The sequence below is a fragment of the Triplophysa rosa genome, linkage group LG9 (assembly GCF_024868665.1).
Source record: "Triplophysa rosa linkage group LG9, Trosa_1v2, whole genome shotgun sequence".
In the NCBI taxonomy this organism is placed as follows: Eukaryota; Metazoa; Chordata; class Actinopteri; order Cypriniformes; family Nemacheilidae; genus Triplophysa; species Triplophysa rosa.
Window position 1 is genome coordinate 17,297,584 of NC_079898.1, and position 14,292 is coordinate 17,311,875.

The 14,292-nt window shown below is 40.2% G+C and overlaps 1 protein-coding gene across 2 annotated transcripts; it reads left to right on the top strand.

Annotated features, from left to right (window-relative positions):
* Window positions 1-1,026: 1,026 nt before the first annotated feature.
* Window positions 1,027-14,192, top strand: cnnm2a (cyclin and CBS domain divalent metal cation transport mediator 2a). Of its 2 annotated transcripts, XM_057341498.1 has the most exons (8): window positions 1,027-2,661; window positions 7,608-7,751; window positions 7,852-7,989; window positions 8,095-8,264; window positions 8,364-8,457; window positions 8,837-8,899; window positions 10,571-10,749; window positions 11,312-14,185. In XM_057341498.1, exons 1-8 carry the CDS (start codon window positions 1,197-1,199, stop codon window positions 11,522-11,524), a joined length of 2,466 nt encoding a protein of 821 aa, XP_057197481.1. In that variant the 5' UTR covers window positions 1,027-1,196; the 3' UTR covers window positions 11,525-14,185. The 2 variants fall into 2 exon arrangements, with proteins under 2 accessions (XP_057197481.1, XP_057197482.1); XM_057341499.1 differs by lacking the exon at window positions 8,837-8,899 and having other exon boundaries at window positions 11,312-14,192.
* Window positions 14,193-14,292: the final 100 nt, after the last annotated feature.

Genomic DNA, 14,292 nt, shown 5'->3' on the forward strand with positions numbered 1-14,292 from the left:
ATGCATTCTTGCACCACGCAAAGAGCTCGTTGCACATACAAACGAGTGTGTTCCTGTAGTTCATTGGTAGAGCAGTGCTTTAGCAACTCAAAGGTCATGGGTTTGATGACAGGGGTCACAAATACTGATCAAATGTATTTGTGATGTATTTATAATGTACAGTATAGGTCGATGTGGATCTCTCTACTTTGAAGCTCTTTTGTTGGGCGATTTTTTTAATAAACCACTTTTAGTATATGCAATTTCAAGCTTTTCCAAATATGGCATTAGGCACTTCACCGTCAAAACATGGTTGTAATGTTCTGCAACATATTAATGTGTATTTGTTGTTAATTGTAGTGGTAAATGTCAATGCAACACGCACATAACACACAATGATGTAAATTATACACAAGAGGTACAATGAATTTAGAATAAGAGGGATGTTATTAGTAAGGTTTTGTCTCCCTCTACAGGTAGAACATTAGCAGAGCGTAAACTGTTTGCTTTGTTGTACAGTCCAGTGATATTCGATGAAGTAACGTAAGAGCACAAATAACTTTGTTTCATGGCGTGACGTAATAATGAACGAATGCTTTATGTTTATTGGGTAACTAAACTAATCTTCACTTTCGGATCTGAGCTATATAAGAAATGAATAATATTCCCTTCGTTCTGTTTCTCTCCGATATTTTTTCTAATGTTTCTTGTTAATAGTTTAACCCGCTAAACAATGTGTTTCTCCGATGTGTTTTCCTCAAAATCCTCGAAACGTTAATGCAATCTATTGGCTAGTAGTTTAATCGGCGAGAGACTGTTGGCCGCTGGAGAACACTCCTACCCTTTAGGTACCCCTTATTTCAACCATTGATTGGTTTTCAACAACACCCACTACCGCTTGTAAGGTCCTTGGGTCCGCCTCTCCTCCGGCATTCCGTGCGTTGTTATTGGTTACGGCCTTCGATATCCCAGCCGTAATTTGCATACGTCAACCGGTTGGTCAAAACGAACGTCCGTCAAGCGACATCCGTACAAACAGCAGTTTACATAGAGCGTGCTGGTGTGTCATCGTGCTGCAGAGAGGCAGCGATACGCGGTGAGTAATGCCGGCCTCGTCGCTTGATGTCAACCAGGCTAAAGACAGGATGAAGGCGGACTCCGAATCCCTCTGACTGTGGCATCATCCGTTCATTCAGTAAAATCTGCCCATTGTCAACATGGCAGAGCAATGGACCGCAGTGCCCACTTCTAATATGGCGGCGCTGAACCGGGCTCGATCATTGACTGTTATTTTCTTAATGGTCAGCGGTTGTGTGATCGGCTGCGCGGACGGCAAAGACGCGTCGGACGAGACTGTCATCATCGGTATCCGACTCGAGGAAACAGACGAGGTGTCTTTTATGGACAGAGGTTATTTGCGCGTCAGCGAACGATCTCGTGTCAGGTTAAGGGTCTACGGGCAAAACATTAACAACGAGACGTGGTCCAAACTCGCTTTCACGGAACACGAGCGCTCGAGTGACAGCGGCGCACCTGCGGAGAGTTTCGGGGACGCACCTGCCCCTCGTCCCTGTGGCATCCGATCCTCGGACATCATCATTCTTCCCAACGTGGAAGTGAATCGAAAGACTTCTGGGATTATCGAAATAGAGGTGAAACCGCTGCGAAAAACAGAGAAGAGTAAATTGTATTACCTGTGCATCGCCACTCCTGTACCTGCCGCACCTGGCGCGCAGGACTTGTGGTCAGAAAGCACATGGGTTTATCACGACGGGCATGACACGAAAGTTCTCGTGGTGGAGGAGAAAAAGTTTCTGCTGCCTTTCTGGCTGCAGGTGATTTCTATTGCCATGTTGCTGTGTTTGTCCGGTATGTTCAGCGGGCTGAATCTGGGACTGATGGCGTTGGATCCCATGGAGCTCCGGATAGTCCAGAACTGCGGCACGGAGAAAGAGAAAACTTACGCAAAGAAAATTGAACCAGTGCGCAGCCAAGGAAACTACCTGCTTTGCTCTTTACTTTTGGGAAACGTTTTGGTCAATACCACTTTGACTATACTGCTTGATGACATTGCTGGTTCAGGTCTTATTGCTGTAGTGGTGTCCACTATAGGAATTGTGATATTTGGAGAAATTGTGCCACAAGCTATTTGCTCCAGGCATGGGCTCGCTGTAGGTGCAAACACAATATTCCTCACAAAGTTTTTCATGATTCTTACTTTTCCTGCGTCTTTTCCTGTCAGCAAACTCTTGGACCATGTCCTGGGTCAGGAGATAGGCACCGTGTACAACAGGGAGAAACTTCTGGAGATGCTCAGAGTGACGGATCCGTATAATGATTTGGTAAAGGAGGAGCTGAACATCATCCAGGGCGCTCTGGAGCTCAGGACTAAAACCGTAGAGGATGTCATGACACCTCTGCGAGACTGCTTCATGATCGCCAGCGATGCCATCTTGGACTTTAACACCATGTCTGAGATCATGGAGAGCGGCTACACGCGCATACCAGTGTACGAGGGGGAGAAATGTCATATTGTGGACCTGTTGTTTGTGAAGGACTTGGCCTTTGTGGATCCAGATGACTGCACTCCATTGAAAACCATCACCAAGTTCTACAGTCACCCTCTTCATTTTGTCTTCAATGACACGAAGCTGGATGCCATGCTCGAGGAGTTTAAGAAAGGTAAAGTTGAATGCAGCCAACCCTGTTCCTGGAGGGCGACCTTCCTGCAGATCTCAGTTCCAGCCCTGCTCCAACAAACCTGTCTGTCATTTGCTAGTAATCCTGAAGATCTTGATTAGCTGGTTCAGGTCGGTTTAATTGAAACGTTTCAGAAAGGTAGCCCTCCAGGAGCAGGGTTTGCTTACCCCACTTTTACAAAAACCCTTGGATAGTATATCGATCATTTACTGTTGGATGGTATTAAATAGTTAATATTAATAATTCATTCTGAAAAATTCCTTTCTTATTCTAAAACTGGGGGTTCATGAATGCCCTAAAAAAATGATACAAACCAGAGAATCGCTTGCAGTATTTAGCTTTCAATGCTCAGGATAATAGTTTTGTTTATTTTGATGAAAGGTCTGTGATAAAAACAATTGTTAAAAGTGTTTACAGGAGCAGAGTTCATGACAGGTCCATATTCGCTCATATAAGTGTGTATTCAGCAAATTCAGGTTTAGATAAAATCTGAGCTTATGTTTTATGATATCACAGCCCATAAAGCTGTTTTATGATCGCCGGTTAGATTTTCATGCCTAAGGAACCCCTCCTTCAGCAGGCAGACAAATCGGTCTGGCTTGCAGTTTTCATTCGCTCTTCCTGAGCGGTCAGAACATGACGTCTCCGAGCAAAGGCTGTGAAATATTGCTCTGACAGAAATATGAGTTACTCTGGGCAAGTTATGTCATTACGTGTTGTGGAAAAATGCTCAATATGCCTTTGTGTGTATTTAAATGTTATAAATGCTTGACGTTAGCTCACAATAATTTACCCCATTAGATGTTATTGAATTGTTCTGGGTTCGAGAGTGCAGTTGTCAAACTGGGCTGTCACCCTGTCGGGGATGCATACCTCAGTAGGACCGAGGCCCAACATTCCACAAATTGTGCCTCAACAGGAAATGGACTTAAACAGATTTGGGCAACAATTGAGGTATGTGTTGTACAGTGTCGAGTTTGACTCCATCAACAAAGCCTGTCTTCGATGCCCCACATCTCCTGTGTAAAGAACTCTATATTACCCACATCAGCCCTTTCTCTCTCTCTGTCTTTGTTGGGACTCGGCATACCTTTCGAAGCACTTTTACTCAACAAAAAAGTAGTGATATTTTGTTATGAGGACAGCAGGTTTGTCGCACAAAGTGTCATAGGGCAAGTGGTCATTTAGCGGATTCTAATGGATTCTGCATTTATTCCTTGGAAGTTCTTCATTTTAATTTATTTTGTTAGATTTTTTATTCAGATATTGTAATGTTGCATTGTAACATTTCAATGTTGCTCTTTAGCCTTGGCCTCTTCTCTTTAAAATCGACTCTTGCTGGGAATGAGAGGCATTTGTGTTCAAAATGTTGTAGGGTTGGAATGTGTAATCCTGTAAGCGGGGTCAGGAATTCACAGGGTTAATCGATGTTTATGTTGATAAATTATGTTGACAAACATGAAGATGAAGTTTTTTAATGTGTTTGTACAGTTAGTGCTTTACATCAGTACAGAAAGTGTGCGTACGCAAAAATCCACGGCAACATTCATATTTGTAAAAACGGTCTTTGACGTGGAAAAGTGCTTGGCCACGTCAGGGTCTGAGCAGACGTACGCACTTTTGCTTGTCCGAGTGCTGCAGGTTTTTGGAAATATAAGTCATTCTTGCCACTCGTAAAGGGTTTGGGCGTTGATAGGTGCTCTTTCATATATCAGTGACATTAATTAGAAATCATTAAAAGGTGGAGATCTGAAACCGTTAGCTGAATGCAATTTCATGATCATTTGTGATTTATAGACTTCACATCTGATAGAGAGGCGTACATGCGTTTTCTGTGTGTACGTTCACTCTATGAATCTATGAGAAATGATCGTAAAACCAAATTTAGTACGGTTTCTATGCAACATTCTATAAATGAGGCCCCTGGCCTTAGTAGTAAGTATTTTTAAGTCGTTTTTAAAAACATAATTTATTATAAAAACATTACTGTGGGCATCTTAAGACAGAACAATCACATTGGTATATTTTAAATGCCAGTGCAAGTTGTTATCGATCAAGACACCTCTAACATTTAAATTAATCTGGGACTAGGCTTAAACCCTATCTGGGAAACCACCCCTAATGCTTTTAGTGCATTACTGTCAATGATATTTGAATATATATTTTTTTAAATAAGATAAGCAGAAGCAGATTTCGTTTTACTTTTTCAGTTATTGTGGATTGCCAGATTTAAACACACTACAGTCTAACATAATCATGTTAATAGTAGTGAACCGAAAGGTATCTTCGTAATGATGCCTTTAATGTGCGAATCAATCCAAAACATTGTGTGATGAGCAGTTAAATAACTCCGTTAATAGGGCTTTTTTGCACCAAAGTTTCTCTAGAGATTTGTGGTCCGATAAAATGGAACAATTGTTAGTGTCATTAAAGTCTAGACTAGTTAATAAAAGGATGAATTCATGAAGTTTTAATGTCTTTACTTTTAATTTTACTCTATACCTAGACCAACAAAACCTACCCCCTGTCCCCTGGGCTCAATGAGGACGCTTAATTATAGCGGGTCTTTGGGCTCTTTGTTTCTGGGTGTCCCCTCCAATGACAGTGGGCTTCAGGAGATGCTCTGTAATGCAAAAGTAATCTGAAAACCACAGTTTTATGTACACTTTATGCATTATAAGTGCTGTTTTTTCTTGTATGTGAAATAACAGTTTATATACGTTTATATGTAGCCCGTTATACCGTTTATGACACCGTGAGCCACAGGGGAAAGAAGCCTGAATTTTACCCAAAAACAAAAATTGTTTCATCATACTCGCCCTCTTGTCATTTCAAACCTGTATGACTTTCTTTCTTCCGCAGAACACAAAAGAATATATTTTGAAGGATGTTGATAACTGGCCCACATTGACTTGCATTGGTTTTGTGTCCATACAATAGAAGTGAATGAGGGCCATTGCTGTTCGTTACCAACTTTCTTCCAAATATCTTCTTTTGTGTTCTGCAGAGGAAAGAAAGTCATACAGGTTTGAAATGACAAGAGGGTGAGTAAATGATGACAGAATTTTCATTTTTAGATGAACTATCACTTTAAGACTGTTGCAAGTCTGTGCCTTGGGAACCTACAGTTCTTTTTCTATTTAAAAAAGGACCAGATAAGAAAAGAAGCAATGCCTTGATAAGTGCCTGCAACGTTTGTAGGATGTTCCAGTTTTGCTTCACAGACGTGCCACCCACAGCCCCGCTGACTATTTATAGAGAAATTCCATTATGGAAAATATCTATGGAAAAACCTACTTCCATAAATAAATTGGGAATGGACAGATCGTGTCTGTATGTGTCGTCTAGAATGCATGTGTTTATTCGGAGTCGTCTTGGTTCCGTTCACTTGAGTCCAAATGTTTAATGTTGACCGTTCTGGAAAGCATTCCATTAATCATCATTTTTTCTGGCTGTCCATAACAAAACATTCTCGTAGAGCGTCTCGAATATGAAAAGAAAACGTCTTATTCGTAGACGCCTGAAGTCGTATTTTTTATGCCTTGGGAACTGGGGGAGAATTACAGGCTATACGTCTCCAAAGACAGCATGTGTATATCTATATGTCAATTTCAACATTTACTCTCTAGAAATGTACAGTAGACCAGCCAGAGCTGGAAGGACGGAATGACAGCGTTATGCGTTTGGATACACTTAAATATCTCCTCAAAATTAGAAGGTCATTTTTTATCTGCTGTCTTTGTGACACTGTGTGGGTGTTTCTTGGAAGCTCAGAACAATGGTCTTTCTTTTTGTATATAGGACCTGGTTGTGCTCTGTTCGGTTGTAACTGGACTGATGAACGATCAAGTCATTTATTGTTTCTTATTTAGTCCATGTGCTGAGTAGTGGCTTTCTAAAACTCTCTTAAGATCAGATGGGGTGAGAGATGTGGGCTGGCACAGAAAGAGCTGTGACAAAGAGGAACTGTTAAAGCGATTTTTATTTACGAAATAATCCCAGCTTCCCACTGTTTTAAAAGTCTGACATGCTTGGTTTAAATGGAAACAGACGTATATCTCCTCAGGCAGTTGTGCTCAGTGATCGCAGCAGGCATGCACCGTCTGAGCACGGGATAAAGTGAGGTAAAGTCAGTCAGTCATTAACTCTGCTCTCTCTCTGCTGGCCTGTAGAAATGTAAGAAACATCTTTCTCATTGCTTTAACTGGCATTTGCCAACATTTCTGAAAAAAGTTTACATGGACACCCTACATAATGGATTGCTACAGTGTCACGCCGATGAGAGCATCGTCCAAGTCGAATGGAAACTTCATTTTCGGATCTAATATTAGCTCTGGCTCTGGAAAATTCCTTTTAAATGATCACTAGCTGAGAAACAGGAAAAGAATTTTCTTTAACGTTTTGGTTGACAGTGCTGGGCAGGAATTTTTTAAGCAGCTTATCGAGGAGGTCCTGGGAAAACAGATGTGGAACCATGAGAGATTTGCTAAGAAAACGCGACACACGGTTGTCTGACTGACACTGAGAGCCTCTTGTTTGAACAGTTTTTTTTTTGGTTGCAATTGTCAAATACTGACTCTTTCGTAGATGACTTAAGATGGATGGTTTTAGTAAGCATGCGTGGCATATTTGATCCATAAACCAACAGAAGTGAAATTCGGGGTATTAGTGCGTTTATGGTCGTAGAGGGTTTGGAAGGACCACCATGTTTGATGTTAAGAAAGATACATCGCAGAACAGAACTTATAATCATTTATAAATATATCATCAATAACACAAATTTGGACTAATTTGTATGATTTTGAGAGTGGAGTGTGAAGAACACCGTTGAGATGCAATCCATTCCCCAGAATTCCATAGATTTTCTCATAATCACGGTGTAACCGTATGTAACCCATGTGTTGTTTTGTTTGGCCGTGGCGTGGCAGGTAAATCCCATCTGGCCATTGTCCAAAGAGTGAATAATGAAGGGGAGGGAGATCCATTCTATGAAGTTCTGGGCATCGTCACACTAGAGGACGTTATTGAAGAAATCATCAAATCTGAGATTTTAGACGAGACGGATTTGTACAGTGAGTAACTACTCATTTAAATCCGTTTCTCACGTATTTACATTTTGCAGTTCAAATCGAAACATCATTCTTAATATTGTCCATTTATTCCCAATGCAAGCTGACAATAAGACAAAAAAGAAGATCGCTCACAGAGAGAGGAAACAGGACTTCTCAGCTTTCAAGCCCACCGATAATGAGTTGAGGATGAAAATATCACCACAGCTTCTGCTGGCCACGCTGCGTTTTTTGGCAACCGGTACTGAATGTCCAGCATGTACAGTAACTACATGTGTTTTTTCCCAATTCCCAAGAATTCTGTTAAGCTTATAAAGAATTACTGTGCCTTATTTCTTCCCACCAGAAGTGGAGCCTTTTGGTCCAGCTCAGATGTCTGAGAAGATCCTCCTGCGTCTGCTGAAACATCCCAACGTCATCCAGGAGCTCAAGTACGATGACAAGAACAAGAAAATGTCAGAGCACTACCTCTTTCACCGTAACAAGCCTGTGGAATACTTCATCCTCATCTTGCAGGTCTGAGCCCCTACCAGCCATATTTCATTGTTATGAGTGTGAGTTTTGATGGTTAGAGACGTCACTGTGAATGCCAAGTCATCTTTTTTTGGCCTGCAGGGGAAAGTGGAGGTAGAGGCTGGAAAGGAAGGAATGAAGTTTGAAGCTGGTGCCTTCTCATATTATGGAGTTCTGTCTCTAACATCCTCACCAGGTCTGAACGATGGATTGTCACACTCATTACACACATATTTGTATGGATGTTATTTCAAATAATTAATGCTAATTGAAATTTGAATGTACATTCTCTTCTAAAAGTGGGGTAAAGTCTCAGCTGCGTTTCTTACTGTATGATTCATTTCTTAATCATAAATGACTCTTTCTAACAAATCAAGCATGATGGATGTTTCTCTGTGGATTTATTATAAAATTTCCTTGGGGATGTGGAAGTTCTTTAACTCTTAAATCAATCATAAAAATGACAGTGCACATTATGCAAATGATTCTTGAGGAATGTAAATCATATTTTCCTCCTCATGAAATCCGTCTGTCCTCCTTTCTCTATCTTTCACTGCCTTCCTCTTGCTCTCTAGTTCCTCTCTCATTGTCCCGAACCTTTGTTGTGAGCAGGGCAGAATCTCTGGCAGGATCTCCAGGTATTGCACTTGTTTATCTGCCTTTTCAACCTTTTTCCTTTAAAACCCTGACACTCTTATTCTCAATGATCCTCACATTTAAAAGATCTTAATAGCGCCTAAAAAAATGTGACCTGCTCATTAGAAAACCCATTAGAATACTCTAATATTTAAATAGATAAAAGAATTGGAATCAATACACAAATGACTTCTTAAAATGACAATTTGTGTCTGTAGCCATAGAAACAGATCTTAGATGGTGTCTTTGTGCTTGGGACTTTAATTTTCAGTGATGAGCACAAAATGTTCTTTTGTGATATTTTTCAGCTGTTGTGAACAGTTAAAACAGACATGAAGTCCAAGAAGGCAAAAAAAATAAGATCAACTTACAATACTACAATAACTTTAAATGCAAGTTATGCATGAATTTATGAAGCATTACGTTATATAATGCGGAACATATCAATAGCTAATCTTCATTCCGTTATCAGGAAACTTTGAATTCATAAAATTTTAAAGTTAAATTTGACATTTGACATTAAGATGACATTAATGGCTTTTTAATGAAAGTTGCTTGAAAGTAAATTCCCACAATTTTTTGTCATAAATTTGTTAATTACACTGGTTTTTATTTATTCATCTTTGCAATGATGTGTCATTTAAGACAAATCTTACACAACGTTGCAAATAAACATAATAATGGCAATAGAATAATAACAGTTTTAGATATGGCGTTTGATGTAGTTTCCTCTCTAAATTCAGTGTCGTGTACATTTTAATGCTGAAGTTTTCTATGTAAATTTGATCAAATCCACACAGTTAGACATCTGACCCCAGGATTATATACATTCCAGTGGAATGACTGTTGCGCCGCTTCCCCACGGACACCCTTTGAACTCTTTCTTTAAGAAGGCTAATCTTGTTTTGATTAAAACACTTCACCGCGCATTACGTGTGAGTTATTAAACAGAAGTTCTAATTCTAATTATGTCATGTTTCTGACAAAGTTTGGAGAAAGTGTTTAAAAAGAGAGCAAAATATTTACCAGATGAATATATAATAAAATGATGAGAGTTCTAAGCGGGTTCACCGTACCGTATTATATCACAATGGTAAATGCTCCAAGTCCGTTTCTTGCTCTTTCGGTTCATATACATAGTTTAATAATTTGCTTAGAGACGTGACAAATTAGGATTGCAAATGAATAGATATCGAATTTAGTGTCTAAACAAAGACAAACATTCCAAAACACTGTTATCAAAAAAAGACAGTGTATCCAGAGCCATTGAGAGGGAGAGTTCTGCCAACGGAAGTCCAAAACGCTGGAGCGTCACGTGATTCATGGAGCTTTCAGATATTTCCAGGAAGTTATGTTTTCTCTTTAAATGCTTTATTTCTTTCATTTTTTTATTCATTAAATGGCTTTCGTCTTTAAATGGGTTAGAAGTTTACCTCAGTTGGTCTGTTTAGTCGCAGCTCCATGCGTTACTAGTAACTTCCTTGAACTATTGAGAGCCTCCATTGGAATGAAAAAACTGTTCCATTGGAGTCAACGGAGTTGACGCGACTCAATGGCTCTGAGTGTATCTAAAATGAATGGAACACAGACAAGCGTCTTTACAGTTTGTTTACACCATACTGTGCCCAGCAGCTGACCACTGACCAGTGTGTCACCCTTTATTTACATTACAGAAAATAAGTCACCTCCACGACCATTTGGACTCAACCACTCGGACTCCCTAAACAGGAGTGACCGGATGGAGGCGGTCACTCCCACGCTGGGCAGCAGCAACAACCAGCTCAACTCCTTCCTGCAGGTCTATGTGCCAGACTACTCCGTGAGAGCCGCATCCGACCTGCTTTACATCAAGGTCTGAATGTTACTGACATTAATCATTTACTTTTGAAATGCTTGGAGTGTTTTTAGATGCAAGTCTTTTAAGCCTGTTTGAAGCTTTTTTGACGTTTGAGACAGATTGTACCTCACAATTTCTTTTGTGAATATAGCAGGGCGTGAAGGGAGAGTTCACTCGTTATTTATTCACCCTCATGTCATTAAAAACGTGTATATAACTCTTTCTTCTGTGGAACACAAAAAAAGATATTTTGAGAAATGTCTCGGTGGTTTTGTGTCCTTACAGTGGAAGTCAACGGGGGCCAGTGTGGTTTGGTTACCAACATTGTTCAAAATATCGACTTGCGTGTTCTGCAGAAAAAGAAAGAAATACAGGTTTGAAATGACACAAGGATAAATAAACGATGAACGAATTTTCATTTTTGGGTGATCTGTACCTTAAAACAAGCTTTTAAAATGTGTTTGTGCAGGAATTCCCGACTTCAAATCCCAACCATATTTGTAATGTTGCAATGCTTAAGTTGACTAGCCAAAATAAACTTTCCAAAGATCATTCATCTCTTCCCTCCATCTATCAGGTGACCCGCCAACAATATCAGAACGCCCTGATGGCGTCCCGCATGGACAAGACGCCTCAGTCCACCGACAGCGAGTTCACCAAGATCGAGTTGACCTTCACCGAACATCAAGATGGACCGCTGGACGAGTCGTCCACTCTTCTGATCCAGCAACAGAGCTCCAACAATTCACACAAACCCAACCACACTGCCCACCACGACGGGGCTATTTAACCACCCTCGGGCTGAATGAGGGACGAGAAACGAGGGAGATAGATGGTGAGAGATCGTGCACTGTCTGTTAACCTCTCCCTTTCCACGTAGTCAGCGAGAGGCATTTTCGTACACTGGGCAGCTTCACTTTGACGCCATGGCGATTTCAAGGGGATCGGCACGGACTCGAAGACTACACAATGTGAAGGACTGTGTATTCCACAATGCATGCACTAATGACCTTAACACGTTTCGTAGGCAGCGGATCAGTCAGGGACCACATCATTTTGCTCACTCATCTACGGACGGAGGGATCACGCTCAGGCTGCCCGTCACTCTTGGCCAACATCCGGGAGATACGGGGACCGTGGCTACAGCACACTTGAAGTACAAGCTCTGTCTCACACACTATCACTTTCTGTTCAAAGAGAGCTGCGAAGGAACGAAGACCCACATCACAACTCGACCAGACAAGAGAAGGTCAAAGAAATAATTGTGCCTTTAGACAGAGCTGAGGTACTCTCTGATTGGTCAACAGTGGAGATATGGAGGCCTCTGAGGGCCTGGGCGACACGACGCTGGAAGCCTGAGAAGATGCGACCATAGAAAAGAAAGCATAGCAAACATTCTGAACATTTTCCATAGAAGCATATGACGCCCGAGAAAGCAGTAGTCAGGATGCATATTAGCCTATCAGACGACCAGAACTGAAAGGCCTCATGACCAAAGACATTTGACATTGGGCATAAAATTGTGGTTCACTGTGGATCTTTAGCGATAACAGATCTTTTAGAGGTAACTAATCTAAGCTATTTCGAGTATGGGAACTCCACAGCAGCTTCAGACACGAAATGCATAAGCAGACGAAACCGCGTTTGTCTGGATTGTGCCAAATGATACCGTTTTCTACAGCAATTTCTTCTGCCCACCCAGGTTCATCCACGTCAAGGGTTTGTGTGTCTCATACATGTGCAGATATGCTACGTACAGCATTTGCAGTACAAAGAAATCAAATGTGTTTACATATGAGGGCCTTCTTCATCTATATGAATATAGAGATGTTTTTACTTCGATCCTGATTGTGCCGAGGTACGGCGTCACCTATTTTAAGGTGAATAGAGTTTCGCGACTGGTTCCATTTTTATGTACGTCGGACCACTCTTTTATTAACAGTGTTTTGATTTCCATTGCTTTTGTTGTAATCACATAACTCATTTTTAATACGAAACATTTTGTAAAACGTCACAACTACCTTGCTTCAGATTTTAGAGAGACGCATTCTGAAGGCTCTAAATATTTCAGGAACTTGCATCTTAACTTTTGTCTTCAGACTCCATAACCTCATGCTTATTATTTTTATTAGAAGAAAAAAGCTATCCATGTGGGACTGTGTCATTGGAGTTTAAAAGAGGTACGTGAGTCGAACAAACAGGAAAAAGGAAAACAATTCACCATTGTTGTATTTATTTTGGTTTTGTCATAATTTACATTTTTGCTCTTGATACAAAGGGGAACGATTCTCTGGCTTGTGTTTTGTATAGCTGGGTAACTTTGGCTTCGTGACTTCATGTTGAAAGGGTGTTTTTTTCAGAACCTACTGCTTTGCTCAGAATTACAAACCTACTGGATATTAGGACATTCAAGTCTGAAGTATTTATGTAGCAACCTCTCAGTGCAATAGTGACACAGCTATGCAGGGACAATCATCACCATAATAATGTGCTTACGCAGGATAATATAGCAGAAAATACACTAACAGAGTTTATTAAAAGAGACTGAGAGGTGATGTAGAGAGTCCAGTAGATTAACATTATGCAGTGATAGAGCTCGAGATGTTGAATGTAAAATCCATTCTGTACTAGAAACACTAACAAATGCATCTATACGCATTCCTGTTCTTGTGTTACATATGTTTTATTCCAGTTCTTTTAAAGCTGTGTTAAAGAGGAACACCCTTCATTTTCCTTAAAGGGATAGCTCACCCAAAATGAAAATTGTTTCATCATTTACTCACCGTCTTATCATTCCAAACCTGTATGACTTTCTTCTGCAGAAGCAAACATGGGTGCCCATCCACTTCCATTGCAAAACCACCGAGACATTTCTCAACATTTTTTTCAGAAGGAAGGGTCATACAGGTTTTGGTGAATAAATGTTGACAAGATGTTTAATTTTGGTGGAGCGGTCTCTTTAAAGCATTCACCGGTGTCCTACAAATTAGACAGTGTTTTAGTGTTGGATTGCTGCCTTAGAAGAGAGGACACGTCTTCAAAAATGTGGTGCTCTAACATGCGGTTTGAGTCTATCATACACTGCTGCTATTTTCAATCTTGAATGTGTATAGAGATACTGTACAGTCATAAATCAGAGAGTACTATTGTATGCTTACAGTCTATAAACCAGACAATACTATATCAGATTTAAATATACATATATATATATATATATATATATAATGCAGATGGAAATTGCTGTAATAAAAACTATGTTTGACAACTTTATAGCTGTCTGCATTTGTGATTAATTTAAATACTGTTTTTGAGCTGGTCATCTCAATGTGTGATACATTAGCACTAGTTAGAAACTTAAAATTCGCTGTCCTTCTGAAACCACGGATGTCCAAATTCGCAAATGGAAAAAAAACTACTTTTTAAATGATTAAATACTGATAAATTGACTTGCATTTTAAAAAAATCGATTAGATATTTGCAAAACCCAGTGATAAAATGTGACTAATAATGACGATTTATAGCAAAAATAAAATAACGAAATATGAAGATGCAAGGTTG

Excerpts from the sequence above, each read along its gene's own strand:
- cnnm2a (XM_057341498.1), top strand. The coding sequence starts at position 1,197 with ATGGCAGAGCAATGGACCGCAGTGCCCACTTCTAATATGGCGGCGCTG. Across the intron at positions 2,662-7,607 it reads GCTCGAGGAGTTTAAGAAAG|GTAAATCCCATCTGGCCATT; the intron begins GTAAAGTTGAAT and ends GTGGCGTGGCAG. Across the intron at positions 10,750-11,311 it reads CCGACCTGCTTTACATCAAG|GTGACCCGCCAACAATATCA; the intron begins GTCTGAATGTTA and ends TCCATCTATCAG.